Here is an 18,501-nt window from a genome sequence, read left to right on the forward strand (position 1 = left end):
GTGGATGACACATGAAAAATGCACGGAGGTAGAAAATCAACCATGAACCATTTGAACGACAGAGCAGGCTCAAGGGGCCAAATGGCCTATACTTGCTCCTGCTTTCTATGTTTGATTTTAAATAAATAAAATGGATGTTTTCAATTCATTGTATTTGGATATTAAAAACATATTCTGCCTAAATCGTAAGTGTTTCATGTGTAATCCAACCCAGTAACAATCCAAAGTGCTGTTTACAGCATATGCATATATAATATAGAAAACTCAATTTGTCATAACTTTCAATCAGAGTTGACTGACCATATGGAATGTTGAAGATCAGTGAAAAACAGGGAATTTAACTTGAGATTAATTTGAAAGAGGACAGCAACTTTTATTAAGATCTTTCATGAAAAAAAATGAAGGAAAAAGATAAGCATGAATGCAAAATAAAAACAAAGAAAAGCCACTAAATCAGATTTGATAAACAACCTTTGGCAGTGAATAGCTAAGGAAAAGAGGTTTACAAGTTTTCCAAAGCAAAATCCAGAATTGCTGTCTATAAATGTCCAGTTATGAACCATTGTTAGAAAACTTAATATGAATGTTCAGTAACTATGTAAATCTTTTTACATAAACCCGAAATTATAGTTTCCCTCAGTATCCATATCTTGGAAACTACAAGCCCGCTGATGAGTAACATTACATTCTTTCAATTATATGTCAAAATTGAATTCCAAAGTGAGTTCTTTAAAGGTCCCAGTGCCCCCAAAATTAAAAAGTCTAACTTCAGCTACATTTAAACACCAACAGATATATTTAGAATTTTAATACAAACTCTCTTTGACTCACAATCACGGTCTCTGCTTCGTTCCCTTTTCTTTTCCTTCTCATTGTCCTTTGATGATGCATAAACCCCATGTTCTCGACGATCCCGTTCTCTTTGTCGATGTCGTTCCTTAAATTCCTCACTAACACCACCTGTATGCGAAGGTGTCTCTGCACCAGAGGTACGATAGTACCTACAATATAAGGGTCATTTTTTAAGCTAGGCATACAACAATATGGTGGCATCAAATATCAACTTAGTATTAGGCTGAAAATGTACAATTTGTATTTTGTTCAAATTTTCATAGAGTCATAGAGATATACAGCACGGAAACAGACCCTGCGGTCCAACTCATCCATGCCAACCAGATATACTAAATAAATCTAGTCCCATTTGCCAGTATTTCGCCCATGTTCCTCTAAAATCTTCCTATTCATATACCCATCCCATTGCCTTTTAAATGTTGCAATTGTACCAGCCTCCACCACTTCCGGCATCTCATTCCATACACATACCACTCTCTGCACGAAAAAAGTTGTCCTTAGGTCCCTTTTAAATCTTTCCCTTCTTACCTTAAACCTATGCCCTCGAGGTTTGGACACCCCCATCCCAGGGAAAAGACCTCTTTACCCAGTCATCAGTACAATTTGCAGAAACACCAGTTCAAGGCGAAAACCAACATTTTGATTCAAAGTTTGTGAGAAGATTTGTAGCTCGGGTGCTCGTTGTTGTGGTTCTGTTCGCCGAGCTGGGAATTTGTGTTGCAGACGTTTCGTCCCCTGTCTAGGTGACATCCTCAGTGCTTGGGAGCCTCCTGTGAAGCGCTTCTGTGACGTTTCCTCCGGCATTTATAGTGATTTGTATCTGCCGCTTCTGATTGTCAGTTCCAGCTGTCCGCTGCAGTGGTCGGTATATTGGGCCCAGGTCGATGTGCTTATTGATTGAATCAATAAGCACAGATTCAATCAATAAGCACATCGATCTGGATCCAATATACCAGCCACTGCAGCGGACAGCTGGAACTGACAACCGGAAGCGGCAGATACAAATCACTATAAATGCCGGAGGAAGCATCACAGAAGCGCTTCACAGGAGGCTCCCAAGCACTGAGGATGTCACCTAGACAGGGGACGAAACGTCTGCAACACAAATTCCCAGCTCGGCGAACAGAACCACAACATTTTGATTGCTTGAGAGGAGAGTGCTGATTGGTCGGCCAGTGGATTCTACGGAGAATACAGCCATTTATGATGATTGACTGTTAACTGCCAGACTATGTTTAGATTGAAATCAGGCAGATTGACTTTATTTGTTCAGGGCATTACCCTGACAAATGAACCTAATCGCCTACTGTGTGGAGTTGAAAGAGGCACAGGTCACAAACATTTTCTGTCTGTCTGCATTCATATGTGGATTCCAGTATACCACATTGGAAATCTGACTGAAAAGCCTAAACTGGTTGTCAGCTTAATTATTTGTATACTCTGGTTTAAAAGTGGATAAAGACCCAGCCTCAAATGAGTTGCATCCCAGGCTACTGTGGGAAATGAAGGAGGAAATCCCTGGGGCTCTGACCTAATTTCCTCAGGCAGCTGGGGAAATTTGACCTGTCCACATGGACCCTAACCGACTCTTACAGATGCACCATATCTGGGTGCATAATGGCCTGTTACAACAACTGCTCTGCCCAGGACCACAAGAAACAACAGAACTTTGTATGCACAACTCAGGCCATCAAGGAAGCCAACCTCCCATCTATGGACTGCACCCACACTTCGCACTGCCACGAAAAGGTTTCCAACATTATCAAAGACCTCTCCTACCCTGGTAATGTTCTCCTACAATATCTTTGTCAGGCAGAAGATACAGAAGCTTGAACACAAGCACCAAAAGGTTTAAGATTAGCTTCTTCCCTGTTGTTATTAGACCGATGAATAATGTTGATCTTACTTTAGGCACCTCCTGTGCAGTGCAACCTGTATGCCTCACTCTGCCTAAGCACCCTATGATTTGTATGTCCTTGTTTGCTATGATTTGCTTGTACTGCTACTACTGTACTTAGGTACATGTGATTACAATAAGTCAAAAAAAACTGTTTCCTAACATCTCTCCTGAACGGTCTGGCCCCAATTCTCAGACTATGCCACCCTTGTTCTAGAATCTCCAAACTGTTTCTTTTTATCTATCCTGTCTTTTCCTACTAGTAAGTCTTGAAGGCTACAATCAGATCACTCCTTAACCTTCTAAATTCTTGAGAAAACAAGCATAATTTGTATAGTCTCTCCTCATAACTTAACCTAAGTTAGAGGTAGGTAGCAAGCATTCTTGTAAACCTACATTGTACTCTCTCCAAGATCAATATATCCTTCCTATGGTCTAGTATCCAGATCTGCTCCCAGTACTCCAAGGGAGTATAACCAGGGTTTTGTAGCAAAACTTCTGCATCCTTGTTCTCCAGTGCTCTAAATAAAATGGCCAGTATTCCATTAGTTTTCGTATTTAAAATGTCACAAACAAGTACAGAAAATAAAGATCTATGCACCTGAACCCCATTCCCATGACTCCAAAGCCTGGTTACCAGCCTTTAAGGTATTCCTCAACAAAGATGCATCCTGTTCTTTTCATTGTAACCTCAGCTTTTCTCAACAGCACTATTATAGCTGCAGAGTTACTGGCGCTCTAGTTGGGTCAGCTGCTTGAAGTGACAGGCTGTTGCATTTAATTGCATGGTAGACCCAGAGAGGCCTCTGACTCTCTTCACCCACATGGGAGGGCTCCTGTGGTGCAGTGGTCATGTCCTTACCTCTTGACCAAGTGGTTCGTTGGAGATCCACTGCGCTTAACATCATACCATCTGGAAAGTACCCTGATCTATTGTTTCTCAGTCCAAAACGGATTATTCATACTTGAATCTTACATTGAAATCCATCTACCACAGCATGAAATTCTAAAGGGATATTGATATACTATCTACACTGTTGCCTAACTTTACGTAATCACTAAATTTTCATGTATGACTTTCTATGCCAGTATCAAATCATTAATAAATAATGTGAACAATTCATATTGAAACACAGATCCCTGCGGGACATCACTGGTCACATCCTGCCAATTTGAGTACTCACTCAACCAATTCCCCAAGCATGATAGTAATTTGCTCTCAATTCCGTGAGGTTCTCTTTAGAGAGGCAAGGTTTGATCAGGATAGTCAGCATACCCTTGTCAGAAAGAGATAACAGCATGAAATAAATTGCTTCACGTGTTGCTCCAACTTGTCAGGTGATTTGAGATGGATTAGACACTTTTCAGAGCCAAACATGACTGCCATGGATCTTTTGTGACTTTTCATGATGTACTGTGGTAAAAGATCTGATCCCAGTAGACACACTCCTGCAGCATGAGTTTTACGTGCCCCCTTTCAGCATCATGCTTCCACACTGAATAAATGGCTCAGGCCCAATTCAAAATGTTGCCAATAAAGCCTATTGTATAATCCAAGGAACTGTAGAAATCTCAAGCTGTATAGGTTTCCAGTAAGTAGCAATACAGAACCGCTTGGTTGATTTCTTGACTAAAATATTGAGAAAAGGGAGCTTGTAAGACTGTTGCATTCCATCCTGCCAAATACAAGTCTAAGCCTATGTGGAGGAAGATACTTTCTATACAATCTGCTCAGCAATGTTATTGCACACCTCTAAAGAAGGTCGGACTTGAGCCCAGACCACTTGGTCAAGAGGTAAGGACATGACCACTGCACCACAGGAGCCCTCCCATGTGGGTGAAGAGAGTCAGAGGCCTCTCTGGGTCTACCATGCAATTAAATGCAACAGCCTGTCACTTCAAGCATCTGACTTAACTAGAGCGCCAGTAACTCTGCAGCTATAATAGTGCTATTGAGAAAAGCTGAGGTTACAATGAAAAGAACAGGATGCATCTTTGTTGAGGAATACCTTAAAGGCTGGTAACCAGGCTTTGGAGTCATGGGAATGGCCAGGGGGCCCCTTCTTCAACTTTGGAATGTCAAAAGAAGAAGGCTTTAAGCCATTGGGTGGTTGTCCAATTTCAGCTCAAAGCTTTTCTGAGACTCATAAAATCTTGGCTGTCCATTATAAAGGTCATTAATAGCCAATTAACAATCTTTATTGGCCAACTATCTCTGTTCTGCTATAACCCCCAGAAGCAGAAACATATCAGGCCATTTCACAATGGATGCTTCCTTAGCTCATCTCCAAAGTACTGGTCACGTAGTAGTTTGAGATGTCTTTAAACTATGTCGTGATTTTCTGTAGGGTTTATTTCTGAAAGAGGTAGAGTCTTTTCTCACACATCAAAGACAATCTTTTCTCATTCTAGGTACTAGTTGTGTCATGCTAAGATGTTTGAAAGGAAGTAACTGAAAAACCATAACTTGAAGAAAAATAATACAATGAATATAAATCATTGTAATGCCATACCTTTCCTTTTTCCCATGTCTGCCTACTTTGTCACCACTTTCCTCATCAGAACCCAAGTCTTCCTTTCCTTCATCCCAGTCTTTATAGGATGACACTTTTGATTTCTTCTTTTCTTCTTCTTCTTTCTCTTCTCGTTCTTTTCTTTTCTGAGCAGCCAATTTATCAAGCCCTAGCAGCGAGGTCTTTGGTGCTGGTGCTCGAAAGATATGCTGATCATCTGTGGCAATCTTCTTTTTTATTATTAATCCGCCAACCTGATTGCCAGGGTCACTGCCCTCCAGCCGGTGAAGGGAGTCATCATCATTCATGCTCAAGAGCTGTTGCAGGTAATGTCAACGTCAGGATTTGAGTAAAAGCTCCTAAAACAAGAGAAATGAAACAGTATTTTTGCAACAATACACTCGGAATCAGATAAAATATTTGTTTTTGAATCCACTAGAATTACTGACAATATTATTCCAATACACTGGCATTAACGATATATAATCATGATATATCAAGTGATGTATGCTACCAGTTCAGAATATACTTCAAAGCACTGCACCATTGACATTCAACAGTGTCATAATTCAGTTGCAATGCCAGTGTAACTCCTTTTGCAAATATAAAACCTAAGCAATCGTTAACGAGTAAGGCATAAGAAGGTAAAGAAATCTAAGCTAAACTTGTGTTCTTAAAAAGCAATTTCAGTCATTAAAAATAGCTTTTTTTGTTAAATACTCAAGTATTTTACAGGAGTATTCTCCCCAATAAGTAGAATCTCTTTTACGTTTCATGTAGAACAAGAGCTCAGGATCATTATTTTGTTTATGATACAGGTTTCCGTTGAGGCAGGGGGCACAGTCAAATGATAGGTAATAGGTAGATTTAGTAATGGTGCACATCCATAGTTAGATATTCATCAGATAAGTCAATATGATAGCAAAGTTATAAACAGTCAGATTTGGCTCCAGCTAGATGTCACACAGAAGAATGTAATCAGTGGCTAGGAAATAGACAAAGGTTTTAATGTTTCCAATATTCCATGCACTTTGACAGGAAGAGTAGATGACTTAAATGGAGAAAGACCACAGAACTATAGCACAGTAATTTAGGAGTCCTCATGTAAAGATCCCAAACCTGAATTTGCATGCTAATAGGGAAGGTAATTTGAATGTTAACCTGTATTTCAAAGGGAATGAAGTAGAAAAATAAGGAAGTCTTTCTGAAAACTATATAAGGTATTCAACAGCCTACAGGGGGAAGACTGTGAACAGTTTTGGATCCTTTATCTAAGGGAAGATGCACTGGCAATGAAGGTAGGTTGATTAGGTTGGGACTATACTCACTGGAATTTAAAAGCCAGTTTTGAGAAGGCTTGTAGCTCAGGTTGAGGTTCTGGATGTAGGTTTGCTTGCTGAGCTGGACGGTTCATTTTCAGATGTTTCTTCACCATACTAGATAACACCTTCAGTGAGCCTCTGGACGAAGCTTTGTCCCAGAGGCTCACTGAAGATGTTACCTAGTATGGTAATGAAACGTTTGAAAATGAACCTTCTAGCTCAGTGAGCAAACCTACATATGGAATTTAAAACAGTAAGACATGACCTTGTTGAAACATGCAAGGGTTATAGTGAAAAATATAAGGGTTATATTTTTCAGGTAAGGAAACCAAGGGTTATAGGGAAAAAGGCAGGAAACTGGAGGTAAGCATCAAAATATCAGCCACTGAATAGCAGGCTTGATGAGGTGAATGGCCTGTTTCTGCTCCTACGTCTTATAGAAAAAAAATCTGCTCCGCCAATAGCGTCTTTTACAAGCAGACAACTTAGACACTAATGTGGGGGGGGGGGGGGGAGTTTGTGGATCTAGAGAGTTTGTGATTAAATTAAGGCAGGTGTCATCAGCATACATGTGGAAACTGACATTTTATTTTTGGATGCTATTGCTAAGGAACAGCAAACACAGAAATAGAAGTGGATCAAGGATAACCCTTGGAAAACTGAGGCAATAACCTGGAAATGGAAGGGGAAGCCATTGCTGATGATTCTCCAATTACATGTGACAGTTGATAATGGTGAGTGACTGCTGTTCCACCCAGAGAGACGACAGTGTGGTGGATTTTGCGATAAACCATGTAAAAAGCTGCAAAGATGACTGCATGGTATCTAATTTGTGAAATTTATAGCATCGTTTTCGTGCTGCATCGGGACGGAAATCTGATTGGAGCATTCAAATACGGAGAGGTCGGACGAATGGCCATGCACTTGGGAGGCGACAACATACGGTCATTTATCACAGTACATTTCACAATCGAGTCTGTGCACTTGCGAAGCCGCTGCTTGAAGGGAAAGTTGGTCGAACGGGAAGAAACCTCTGCAACCCCGGTCATTTTTAAAACAAAACAATGTGACTAATGTTAACGATTCCCCTACCCTCACTCAGCCCCATGTACCTGTCTGTGTGAAATTAATATTCCCTGTCCCATAGGCCGCTAACGGCAGCGGCAGCAGACAGTTAAAGGCCTGTTCTCAGGCGGTACCACGGTCTCACAGCCCTTCTCCAGCCATCGCTCTCCCTGCCCTCACCAACATGGCGCCCCGATCGCGTAAAATCACTTCCGGTGCCGCGACAGTTACCGGGTCATGGATCTGAAAGGAGACCATTTGTGTTTCCGGTTGGTGTGTGTGTACTTTTCTCTCCTTCCCCCCCCAACCAGTGTTTGGTGGTCGCGGGCGTTCGGAGACGATGCCGGATCCTGTGGTGGAGAAAGTGGTCGTTCACCCGCTGGTGCTGCTGAGCGTGGTGGATCATTTTAACAGGTTAGTAAGGAGAAGGTTTGGACTCGGACGCGTGTGCCCTGAGTGTTGGTGGGGAACGAGCTGCGCTGCTGCAAGGGCGGGTTCGGGGCCTGTGGCCTTCCCTAGTGCACAGCAGCTGCCTGCGGTCGCAGCTACCGCCGCTGCTGCTGAGTCACACCGTCTTTAAATATGGTCCCAGCTGCCAACTCCTCACTGTTTCTATCAAAATGTATTCTCGCCGTTTGGATTTTAAATCGATTTCCATTCATAATCCAATCCGCTGAAGATGGTATTGCTGACCCCATGCATCGTTTAGTTCGTTTGTTTAGTTGCAGATATCAATTAACGTTGACTCGTTGAAGTTCCAGGAGAAAAATAGAATTAAATTTCAGCGCTTAGGTTGAATGGGTGTGCGAGATTTTTTTTAGGCAAGAACTGCATTATAATGGTTAGTATAATCGGGTGCTGCTGTGAAATATAGGAACAGGAGTGGGCGATTTCACCTCTTTCATCAGGTCTGGCATGTATTTACACTTCACTTCCCAAACTTGGCCGTGTAACACTTAAATAATAAAATAAATGAGCTTCAATTTTGAAATGTTTCAATTGATCTAGCCTCCATAGCTTTTTTGGGAGAGTTCCAGATTTCTGAGATTTTTTTGTGTAAATAAGAGCTGAATGGCAAAGTGCTAATTTTCAAACTAAAGTACTTTATTCTGAACTTCTTCACCCCAGAGGAAATAGTTTGTTTCTCCCTAACCTATCTGATCTTAGAGTGGGATATAAGGTCAGCACAACATCAAGGGCCTGTACTGTTCTACATTCTATCACATTTTCAAATTCGTGTCATTTTGTTCAAAATCTGAACCTAAGTATCACGTTTGTACTGCTGATGTCTTTGTAACTGGAGGCATCACAGAATTCATTTTTCAGAATTGTTGAGGCACGGAAGGATGCCATCATGTCTTCAAACAAGCTTCATTACTGAGTGACAGCTTCCTTTGTCTGCATACCCTTGCATGCTATTTATTGAATCTATCTCCTCTACATTTCCAGACAATACAATCCATACCCTAAATATTCGCTGTGCGAAAAGGTTTTTTTTTCTCACATCATTTTAAATATATAAATCTTTAAATGCTAATTAAGTTGCTAATGTACTTTTGAACTTGTTAGTACGTGGAGTAGTTAAGGTGAATGCCATACATGCACTTAAAGGATAGGCTGACATGGGTGGGTAGAAACTTCTGTGGAGCATGTGTATTGATATAGTGTAAAATAGTGTGGGTGTTTTTGTACTTAAATTCTATATAATCAATTTCTTTAATCAATAGATTAAATGAATCTGATACTGAGTATCATAAAAGCAGTGTTTTCAATCAATCTCTGCTTTTTAAGTATTATTTAATTTAATAATAATTCTCAAAAATATAGGTAAAATTTAGCTACAAGTTATCTTTTTGAAAGGTATTTTTTCATATATGTAATCCAAATAACCTGTAGTGTTTGATCTGATGTATCAAAATTGGATGATATTCATGCAGTGTACCTGGTTGCTTACATTCCAAAAATATTTTTGTCCTAATTTGTCTCACATTCACCCAACTTGTATTTCAGTACTATCACATGATTAAACAGCAAGTCTGAAAAAAATTGAAAAGCTGTTTGTGAATTAAGTTAAATGTCTCTTTCATTTGAGAAATATTAACTTTCTTGACATCCTATTTTTCATAATTAGTATATGGATTTATTTGTACTATAAAATCATATTTAATGCTAATTCATTGTACTGTATAGTGTATCCCCAACTTATGAATGTGATCTCATACATGTAATTTTAAAGGCCCAACATAAAACATTTTCTGTACTTTCAAACGACTTCTTTACATTATCTTGCATTGTGTTCCGACTTGCATACAAATTGACTTGTAAACGGATTCCAAAATGGAATCCATTTGCAACCCGAAGAATGCCTCTATCTTCAAAAAGTGCCTATGTATCAACATGCACTGAGTTTGTGTTGTATGGAATATTTAGTAAGTTTTGAAAATTTAGCTTCAATAGTAAAATTGATGGTGGTGATGACAGGTTTTTTTTTCTTAATACTAATGAAAAGGGTTCTAATTCAGTGTAAAATTACTGACCCAAATGAGAAAATAAGCATAATTGATTATCCGAACAAGATGGGTGGGGAGTATTTTGTTCGGGTAACTGATCTGATTATAAACAAAGGAAACATTCTCAAGTGTAAATGGAACCCTATGACACAGCCTTAACCAGAAGCATCGACTCATGTGTCACACCAGTCAACTTGATCAAATCAAATCAAAAGACACTCTGGGACAGAGTGGAGCCTTTGCTGTAGTTTATGTGGGTTCTCAAATGTCCACCTAGGTTTCTGTCAGTGTCTTTGCTCAGAGCCGCGGTGTTTCACTTATTCAGGTCATTGAACAAGTCTAAAACCAATTGTCTAAAATAGACATTCGGATTGTAATTAAAGTACAAGAGGAAAAAGCTGCATGTAAGTCTGTCAATTTATCTCCTGAAAGAATAGCTGTCAGAAACTTTCTGCTATGTATGACAGAGAGAGAGAAAAGAGGCAGAGATGTGAGAGAGATGGAATGAGGCAGAAGGACAGTGAAGAAAGAAGGAAAATAAATGATAGAGGCAGAGTGGTAGCAAAATTGCTGAGTTCACTGGTGGGCGGTCTGTCGTGGAAAGAGAAGTTCAGCAGGTAGTGACAGATTCTGGTTTCCGATCTCAAATTTCAGGACCTTGAGATCTTGTTTGGATAATCCAAAATTCAAATAATTGATGTTTGGATAACAGAAGTTGATCTGTAAATGAATCTTTTTCAGGTAGGTAGGCTGTAACTAGGGGAGTGCTTTGAGACTACTGTCCTTCGGCCCATCACATCCATGCGATGGGTAAAAACAACTACGTACCATTTTCCAGCACTTGGTCCATTGTCTTCTTTGCCTTGACATCATAAATGCACATCTAAGTATTGCTCAAGTATTATGAGGGTTTCTTCCTTGTCTGCCTTATCTATGCCCCTCGTAATTTCATACATCTCAATCATGTCCCCCATCAATCATGTCTGCTGTGAGGAAAACAACCCCAGACTGTCTGATCTCTCTTCATAACTGAACAGTTCAGCCCAGGCAACGTACTGGTAAATGTCCTCTGCACTCTCTTCAGTGCTATCACATCCCTCCTCTAATGTGGATTCCAGCATTAGAAACAGTATTTTAGCCATGGCCTAACCATTGCTTTATACAGTTCCAACATAACCTCCCTGCTCTTAAAACAGAGGATACAATTTAATAATGAGTTCTCCCTTTTAAAATAGAGATGAAAGTAGTTCCTTTCTTTGCGGACTGTTAGTCTGTGAAGTTCCCCTTCCCCAGAAAATAGCAGAAGTTGCATCTTTAAAATTTATTGAAAGCAGAGAAGGTTAGATTTGAGATAGACGAGGCAGTCAAGGTCTGTGTAAGGACAAGCAGAAAACTGGGTGGAGATCACAATCATACTGAATATGAAGGAAACTTGAAGGGCTGCCTGGCCTTATCCATTTACTAAGTCTGATATTCATGAATTATCAAATTAAAACCTCATGTTTTACTATAGAATAGAAAAAAATTAAAATTCACCATCATTTTGTCACATAACTTATTTTCACATGAAGCATTCATCTATTCACCACACATTTCTGTTATTGAGGAATGAGTGAGTAAAACTGCATTTAAGCAGAGGCAGGGTGATTTTAAGATGCACCTATATTTTCAGGAATGATAGGTTACATTGTCAGCCTTCTCTCTCTCTTGCTTGATCTTGCTCTCGCATTTGTTTGCTTCCTTCCCGCCATCCCAATAATCAAGGTGCAGGGTTACAGGGAAAGGGCTGGAGAATGGCACCACGTCATGATGCCCATTCACAAAGCTGGTGCAGAGATACTGAGCCAAATAGCCTCCTCCTGCACTGTAACAATTCTCTGGTTCTATGATTTTTTTTTTGTGTGTTCACTTGAACAGGCAGACTGAGCTTATCCGTATCTGATCCAAAAGATACTGCCCCGGGTTGAACTCTGCATTGTTGAAATTCATAAAGTGCTGGGGTGGAATTGGAATTTGTGAGCTTGAGGATACTGCCAAGCTGAGAGTTATTGCTGTAGTAAGTGATGTGGAGAACAAACTTAAAATGCTAATTATATATCAACAATATGCTATCAAATGTAGATAGGTATTACCATCAAAGGAACTTCTGGGGAAATGGTGCTTAAAAGGGAGAAAGTGGAAGGTTTTGCTTGCCAATTTAATATTTTGTTCTGCCTCATTACATAAATGGCAGCAAATTCAGAATCTTTAAAACAAAATATCAGAAGACAAATATGATTTAGTTCAGATAAGATGGTTCAGTATAAACAATAGAACACTAGATCTGAATGAAAATCTGTTATTAATTAATCAAGCTGTTTCATAAGTATTGCTTATTTTGTTAATTATTAAATTATTCATTGTGGTAACTTCTCATTTTTAATATTCAGAATAGGAAAAGTTGGAAATCAAAAAAGAGTCGTTGGAGTGTTGCTGGGCTCTTGGCACAAAAAGGTGCTTGATGTTTCAAATAGTTTTGCAGGTAAGAAATTAGTAGTAAATCTGATTATTACTGATGTCAGTTGCTTCTAATATTGAATAATCTGACAAAATCCTCGAATTGAAATCTAATACCTGAGACCAGACTACTTACTTGGTCCTGTTTTGATACCATTCGTGCAATTTTTAAGCAATGTGTTGCTCAAAAATGGTCAAGCTAGTTTTGAAACTCTAATCCAATATTAATTTCAGTTTTGAGCAACCAGTAACACAAAAGGTATTTCTTCTTTAGATTTTTTGGTCAGGTTATCTGCAAAGCAGTAATCTGCTCATTTTAAAAAAAATCTTGGATCTTTGTTTACAAATTATTATGTACATAACTTTATTACATTTTATAGAACTATGTTGGGAGTCTTTTCAAAGGTATTATTGTGACTGTAAGTATTGTGTTGGCTGAGCAAAAGACCTTCATGGTCAGTTTTTACACTTCAAACAAAATCAGCTTTTGTAATCTTTGATGACACGCAAGAAAATTTTACTCTTACTTATATAATTAATGCTTAAATTTTAATGATGTGTCTTGATAATTAAAGCCTGGACATTTTTTCAACATTATACTTGTTGGAATAGGAAGGAAATCCCTGAACATTACAATTTTACAGTTAATTTTGATTTTTAGTAATTGTCTGACATTTGAGAACATTTTATCTTTTGAATGTTCTTTACCACATTAGTTCCATTTGATGAGGATGAGAAAGATGATTCTGTGTGGTTCCTAGATCATGATTACTTGGAAAACATGTATGGAATGTTTAAGAAAGTGAACGGTAAGATTCCTTTATAGTAAGTACTTCTCTTGAACTAAATTTAGATTGTACCTGCTCATTACTTTTTATTTCAGTCAAACTGAAAGGTTCAATCTTTTGAGTTTTTGATCTTTAAGGCGCTTAGAATATGAGAGGCTTATTCCCTAAGGCGAAGTGATTGGAACAGTGATTATTTTGCTTTAACAAATAAAAGATACAAACTGTATTACTATCATATATTTCTTTATGGTCAGTTTGAGTAACAAAGTTCAGTCTGTTTCTCTGCATGCCTGGATGTCAAATTAGAGAAAATATATTTTAAAATGAGAAATTAAATTAATGTTAATCAGGAATCTTCTGCTGCAAACCTGTATTTGTTTGGTTTAGAAAGATACCAATACGAACATTATTGGACAAAAAAACCTGTTTATGTCCTGCCATGTTCAATTCAGAATCTTGTAATGTGGTACATACGTCTCATTACTGAATAGAACAAATATTGTTTCAAGTGAGGCTTTTCTTTAAAGTTGTGTAGATGTGATAGTTTTCTCACATTGCTGCTTGTTGAATGTGATGCATCAAGGTATATGATGTTAATGGGTGATTATCTATCTGTCTTAGCCAGGGAAAGGATCGTTGGATGGTACCATACTGGACCCAAGTTACACAAAAATGATATTGCTATCAATGAACTGATGAAACGATACTGTCCTAATTCTGTAAGGATTTAGATCTATCCTCCTTTTGAATAACCTGCCAATAGTTGATTGTAAATAACACTTGTTGTTTACATTATGTGTGGAGATGCTTGTTTTGGATGGTGAACTGAATTATTTAATTGTAAAGTAATCTTAATGTTTGTGTATTCATTTTGAATACAGGCTTCCATATTTTTATTAGTTGATGACCCATCTAAGAATTACAATTCCTTTATTGAAGTTTTCATTAAATCTCATGGATGAATTGACTTTAATCATTCATATTTTAATTTTGAAGAAAAATACAATAATATTTTAATTTTGTATTTCTCAAAGAATAGTTTGCGGTATATTACAATTCTTTTCATAGGTATATTGTTTGTCTTTTAGTTGTTAGATCAGGGATATCATGTCTGAGATCATTATCTCATGAGTATATTTACATAGTAATTGTTCTTGTAATATTTAAATTTAAGTATTTAAAATCTTAAAATATATAACAGTATTGACATGAGTATGTTATATGGATGGGAGTGATGTGACCAAATAATCTGTTTTAAGGCTGCCTGAAGAGAAATTGTTTAATAACCTGTCGATCTTGGCTGTGACATACATAGTAAATAACTGATAGGATTCTTTACCAAAGGTTATTTAAATATTTGAATTTACTGAAAAATTGCAGACAATATAGTTTTTGTTCTCACTTGTAGTGTAATTATCAGGATGATTATATGAGAATATTATCCTTTCCTCTTGTCCCCTTTTTACCATTTAATTGTAGCACTTATGAACAAAAATTAATAATTACTCAACATGAAGTCTAACATTGCTTTGCAGCAAAATAAATGTTGCATTACCCGTTTTATAATGTCCTTAATTCCTGAAGTTAGAAATGATTTCTTATCAGTGTTTTTCACTTCCTGAGACTATGTCCTGATTTTCTTTCTTTCAGGTTTTGGTTATCATTGACGTCAAACCAAAAGACCTGGGGCTGCCTACAGAGGCTTATATTTCAGTAGAGGAAGTTCATGATGTGAGTACCGCATTGATTTATGTGAAACATGTCAATGCCTGAAATGTAATTAATCGTTTGGATGGCATTTTCTTCAGTGCCTAAAACCCAATGAAATGTGATTTATATTTTCAGTGTAACTTAAGAGTTTTACGTTGTTCAAAAGTCATTTCATTAAAACTGAATTTGAGCTTTACCCTAATTATAAACCTAAAAGCCAAATAACTGGCAACTTGTTGGATTTATAAAGCTATTAAAGTTTTGGCTTTCTTCACTATGACTTTCAGTTTCTGACTTGTTTATCACTTGGATGTTCTTCCATACATTGGAAAACTGAAATAGCATTAAACGGCATCCTTTCCATTACTAGATGATCAATGGTTATCTGAGCAGATGATGAACACTTTTTTTTTTCAAATCTGTCTTCTGACTGGTGTGCAAGAAGAAATCTACAATTGACTTAAATCATCTGGACACAGATGATTCAGGATGTTTTTCAATGACCTTTAATGTAGATTGTGTGCATGTAATTGTTGAGATGGTATATGCTTAGGTTTAACTGTGGTACCTTCTTTGTTCATGGCAGTTGTTTTACCAATGTATGCTTGGGCACTAGCCATCTAGTAGTGCTCATACCAAACAAAGATTAATATCTTGTGAAAGGGGAAAATTATAAAGGAAAATAATTATTGATTGGTAAACACTTCACCTCAAATCGTCTTGAAACAGCTGACAAAAAAAATGAAAACTCTCAGTAAATGGACGTTGGAGGGGAGGCAATGGCCTATTGGTATTATCACTGGATTGTTAATCCAGAGGCCCAGATAATGTTCTGGGGACTCAGGTTCGAATCCCACCATGGCGTATGTCTGGAATTAAAAGTTTAATGATGACTATGAATCTATTGTTGATTGTCAGAAAAAAACATCTGGTTCACTAATGTCCTTTAGGGAAGGAACTGCCATCCTTACCTGGTCTGGCCTACAAGTAACTTCAGACCCACAGCAATGTGGTTGACTCTTAATTGCCCTCTGGGTAATTCAGGACGGGTAGTAAATGTTGCCTGGGCAGTAAATGTTGCCTAGCCAGTAACACCCTCAACCTATGAATGAATTTTTTGAAAAGGTCATTGTTTTACTGTGGTATCTCTACAGGATGGAACTCCAACTTCCAAAACATTTGAACATGTCACGAGTGAAATCGGAGCGGAAGAAGCAGAAGAGGTTGGAGTAGAGCATTTGCTACGGTAAGTTGGAAATGTCGGCAATTTTTGATCCTAAAGCAAAGTTCGGTGAATTATTCCATCATCTCCCTTTGATGCTGTGATACTGGGAATTATTTTGGAGAGGAAGGCAATTTTTTAAAAAATTAAATTAATAAGAGTTTGGAATTAAATGATTCTGCTGACTTTTGAGGTTTTAATTTGGTATGTAACAGCACTTGTTTATCTAGTGAATTGAGCTGTAGCCCATAGGTTATGACATAGAATTATTATTTTTCTTTGGGACAATTCCAAGCTTTTCAGTAACACAGCACATTTCAGTGAGTTAAATAATTCCACATCCCATCTTTTTCTGTTCATTGAATTGTTCATAAATATCAAATTTCCTTGCAAATGCGATAATTATACATTATGTTGCGAATCTCTCTACTAAGAGCATATGACAAGCTAAAGAAGGATCAAGTGCACTAATGTTTCAAATTCATTTTATATGGATTTTCATTAGTTTTATATAAAGTTCCACAGCTCATCAGTGTGTCACAACACATCAGTTATAAGTTACTGTCATAGGATAATGTTTAGAATTAGCTTTTAGAATCATACCTATCCCTGCATTAAATGTCAATTTGAATTCTTTGTATAATGTTTAAGTTGTCTGATTTTATAACTTAAGGCTAGACTTTAGAATAATATTCAATTTATATGCTTGTACCCCCATTGCAGCGATATTAAGGACACCACAGTCGGCACACTGTCGCAGCGAATCACAAACCAAGTGCATGGTCTCAAAGGACTGAACTCAAAAATTTTAGAGATAAGAAATTACTTGGAGAAAGTGGCCACAGGGAAGTTGCCCATCAACCATCAAATTATTTACCAGTTGCAGGACGTCTTCAATCTACTGCCTGATGTTAATCTGCAGGAGTTTGTGAAAGCCTTTTACCTGAAGACGAATGATCAAATGTTGGTGGTGTATCTTGCATCACTTATCCGATCAGTAGTTGCCCTACACAACTTAATCAACAATAAAATTGCTAACAGAGATGCAGAAAAGAAGGAAGGGCAAGAAAAGGACGAAGGAAAGAAAGAGAAGAAAGATGACAAAGAAAAATGTGAATCAAAGAAGGAAGAAAAGAAAGACAAAAAATAAATTGTGTAGTACTTTTTTAAAGAATAGACCTTCAACTTGAACACTCAATGTTGAGTGGGAATGTTAATACTTCAACTTAATTAAAAGGGCCAACATTTACAGCCATTGTGTTTGCATAAGCCAGTTTTCTGAATCTGTACAATGTACATGTTTAATCTTGAAAATTATAAATATTGCATTACTAATTTGTCCCAAGTTTGTTTTTCATTTCTATAAGTTGAGAATACCTACTTCCAAATATAACCTGCACTTTTTTTCTAGATATGAGTATATTCTGGCAGCTGCACAGTGGAGAGATTAACTTAATATGAATCCCTTGCAACTGAGAGTAGTGCTCTGGCATCATCTACAGAATGAGTGAATTTCGTTTTCAATTTTGTTGGCTGAGCGAGTGAATAAAAGAGAATTTGATCTGGCATCATTTGTTAATATACTGACTTTTTGACTTGGCAGCTAACCCACATTGAAGGGCTGAGGGAAAAGGTGGTCTTTTCAATTGAAGGTTTTAGCTTTTGGTAGTTTATACCAATCTTTGATAGATCTATGATTACCAGTCTCTAACTTAAATATATTCCAATAGCTTCCACATCCTCTACCATTTAAGATGTATCTAGACAGATACATGAGTAGGTGGGGAGCAGAGGAGTTAGACAAAGGCTTAGACAGTAGATTTGGATCGACTCAGGCTTGGAGGGCTGAAGGGCCTGTTCCAGGGCTGTAAGTTTCTTTGTTCTTTGATAAAGAATTCCAAAGATCCACAACCCTGAGTACAAAAAATTCTCCACCCAAGTGGTATGCGCTGATTCTGAGCTGCTTAACCAGAGAATCTCCTTGCCTGCACCTTTTGTAAGCTTCAATGCTTTCCTTTTTTGGAAAGTCTAGAGAATATAAACCCAATTTGTCTGGTTGCCCTTGCAATAAAGGTTAACATTCCGTTCTCAATAGCTTGGTGCACCTGTATGGTAGCCTTCAGTGA

General features: G+C 37.9%; 2 protein-coding genes across 2 annotated transcripts in view; one reads left to right on the forward strand and one right to left on the reverse strand.

Annotated features, from left to right (window-relative positions):
- The window catches only part of dhx38 (DEAH (Asp-Glu-Ala-His) box polypeptide 38), a 136,799-nt gene extending 128,974 nt beyond the window's left edge, over positions 1-7,825 (reverse strand). The window contains exons 1-3 of the mRNA XM_043706699.2: positions 7,697-7,825; positions 5,263-5,621; positions 832-1,001 (exon numbers count right to left, since the gene is read on the reverse strand). Coding sequence (XP_043562634.1) covers positions 832-1,001; positions 5,263-5,570 — 478 coding nt within the window. The 5' untranslated portion in view covers positions 5,571-5,621; positions 7,697-7,825. The remainder of the gene's footprint in view (positions 1-831; positions 1,002-5,262; positions 5,622-7,696) is intronic.
- Positions 7,697-17,710, forward strand: psmd7 (proteasome 26S subunit, non-ATPase 7). Its single transcript, XM_043706700.2, has 7 exons — positions 7,697-8,063; positions 12,589-12,680; positions 13,372-13,464; positions 14,065-14,162; positions 15,094-15,174; positions 16,308-16,399; positions 17,099-17,710. The coding sequence occupies exons 1-7, from the start codon at positions 7,990-7,992 to the stop codon at positions 17,523-17,525; spliced, it is 957 nt and encodes a 318-aa protein (XP_043562635.2). The 5' UTR covers positions 7,697-7,989; the 3' UTR covers positions 17,526-17,710.
- The last annotated feature ends 791 nt before the right edge of the window (positions 17,711-18,501 follow it).

This window comes from Chiloscyllium plagiosum, unplaced genomic scaffold (assembly GCF_037043375.1).
Source record: "Chiloscyllium plagiosum isolate Xiang-an unplaced genomic scaffold, Cpla_swu_hap1 HiC_scaffold_17, whole genome shotgun sequence".
NCBI lineage: Eukaryota > Metazoa > Chordata > Chondrichthyes > Orectolobiformes > Hemiscylliidae > Chiloscyllium > Chiloscyllium plagiosum.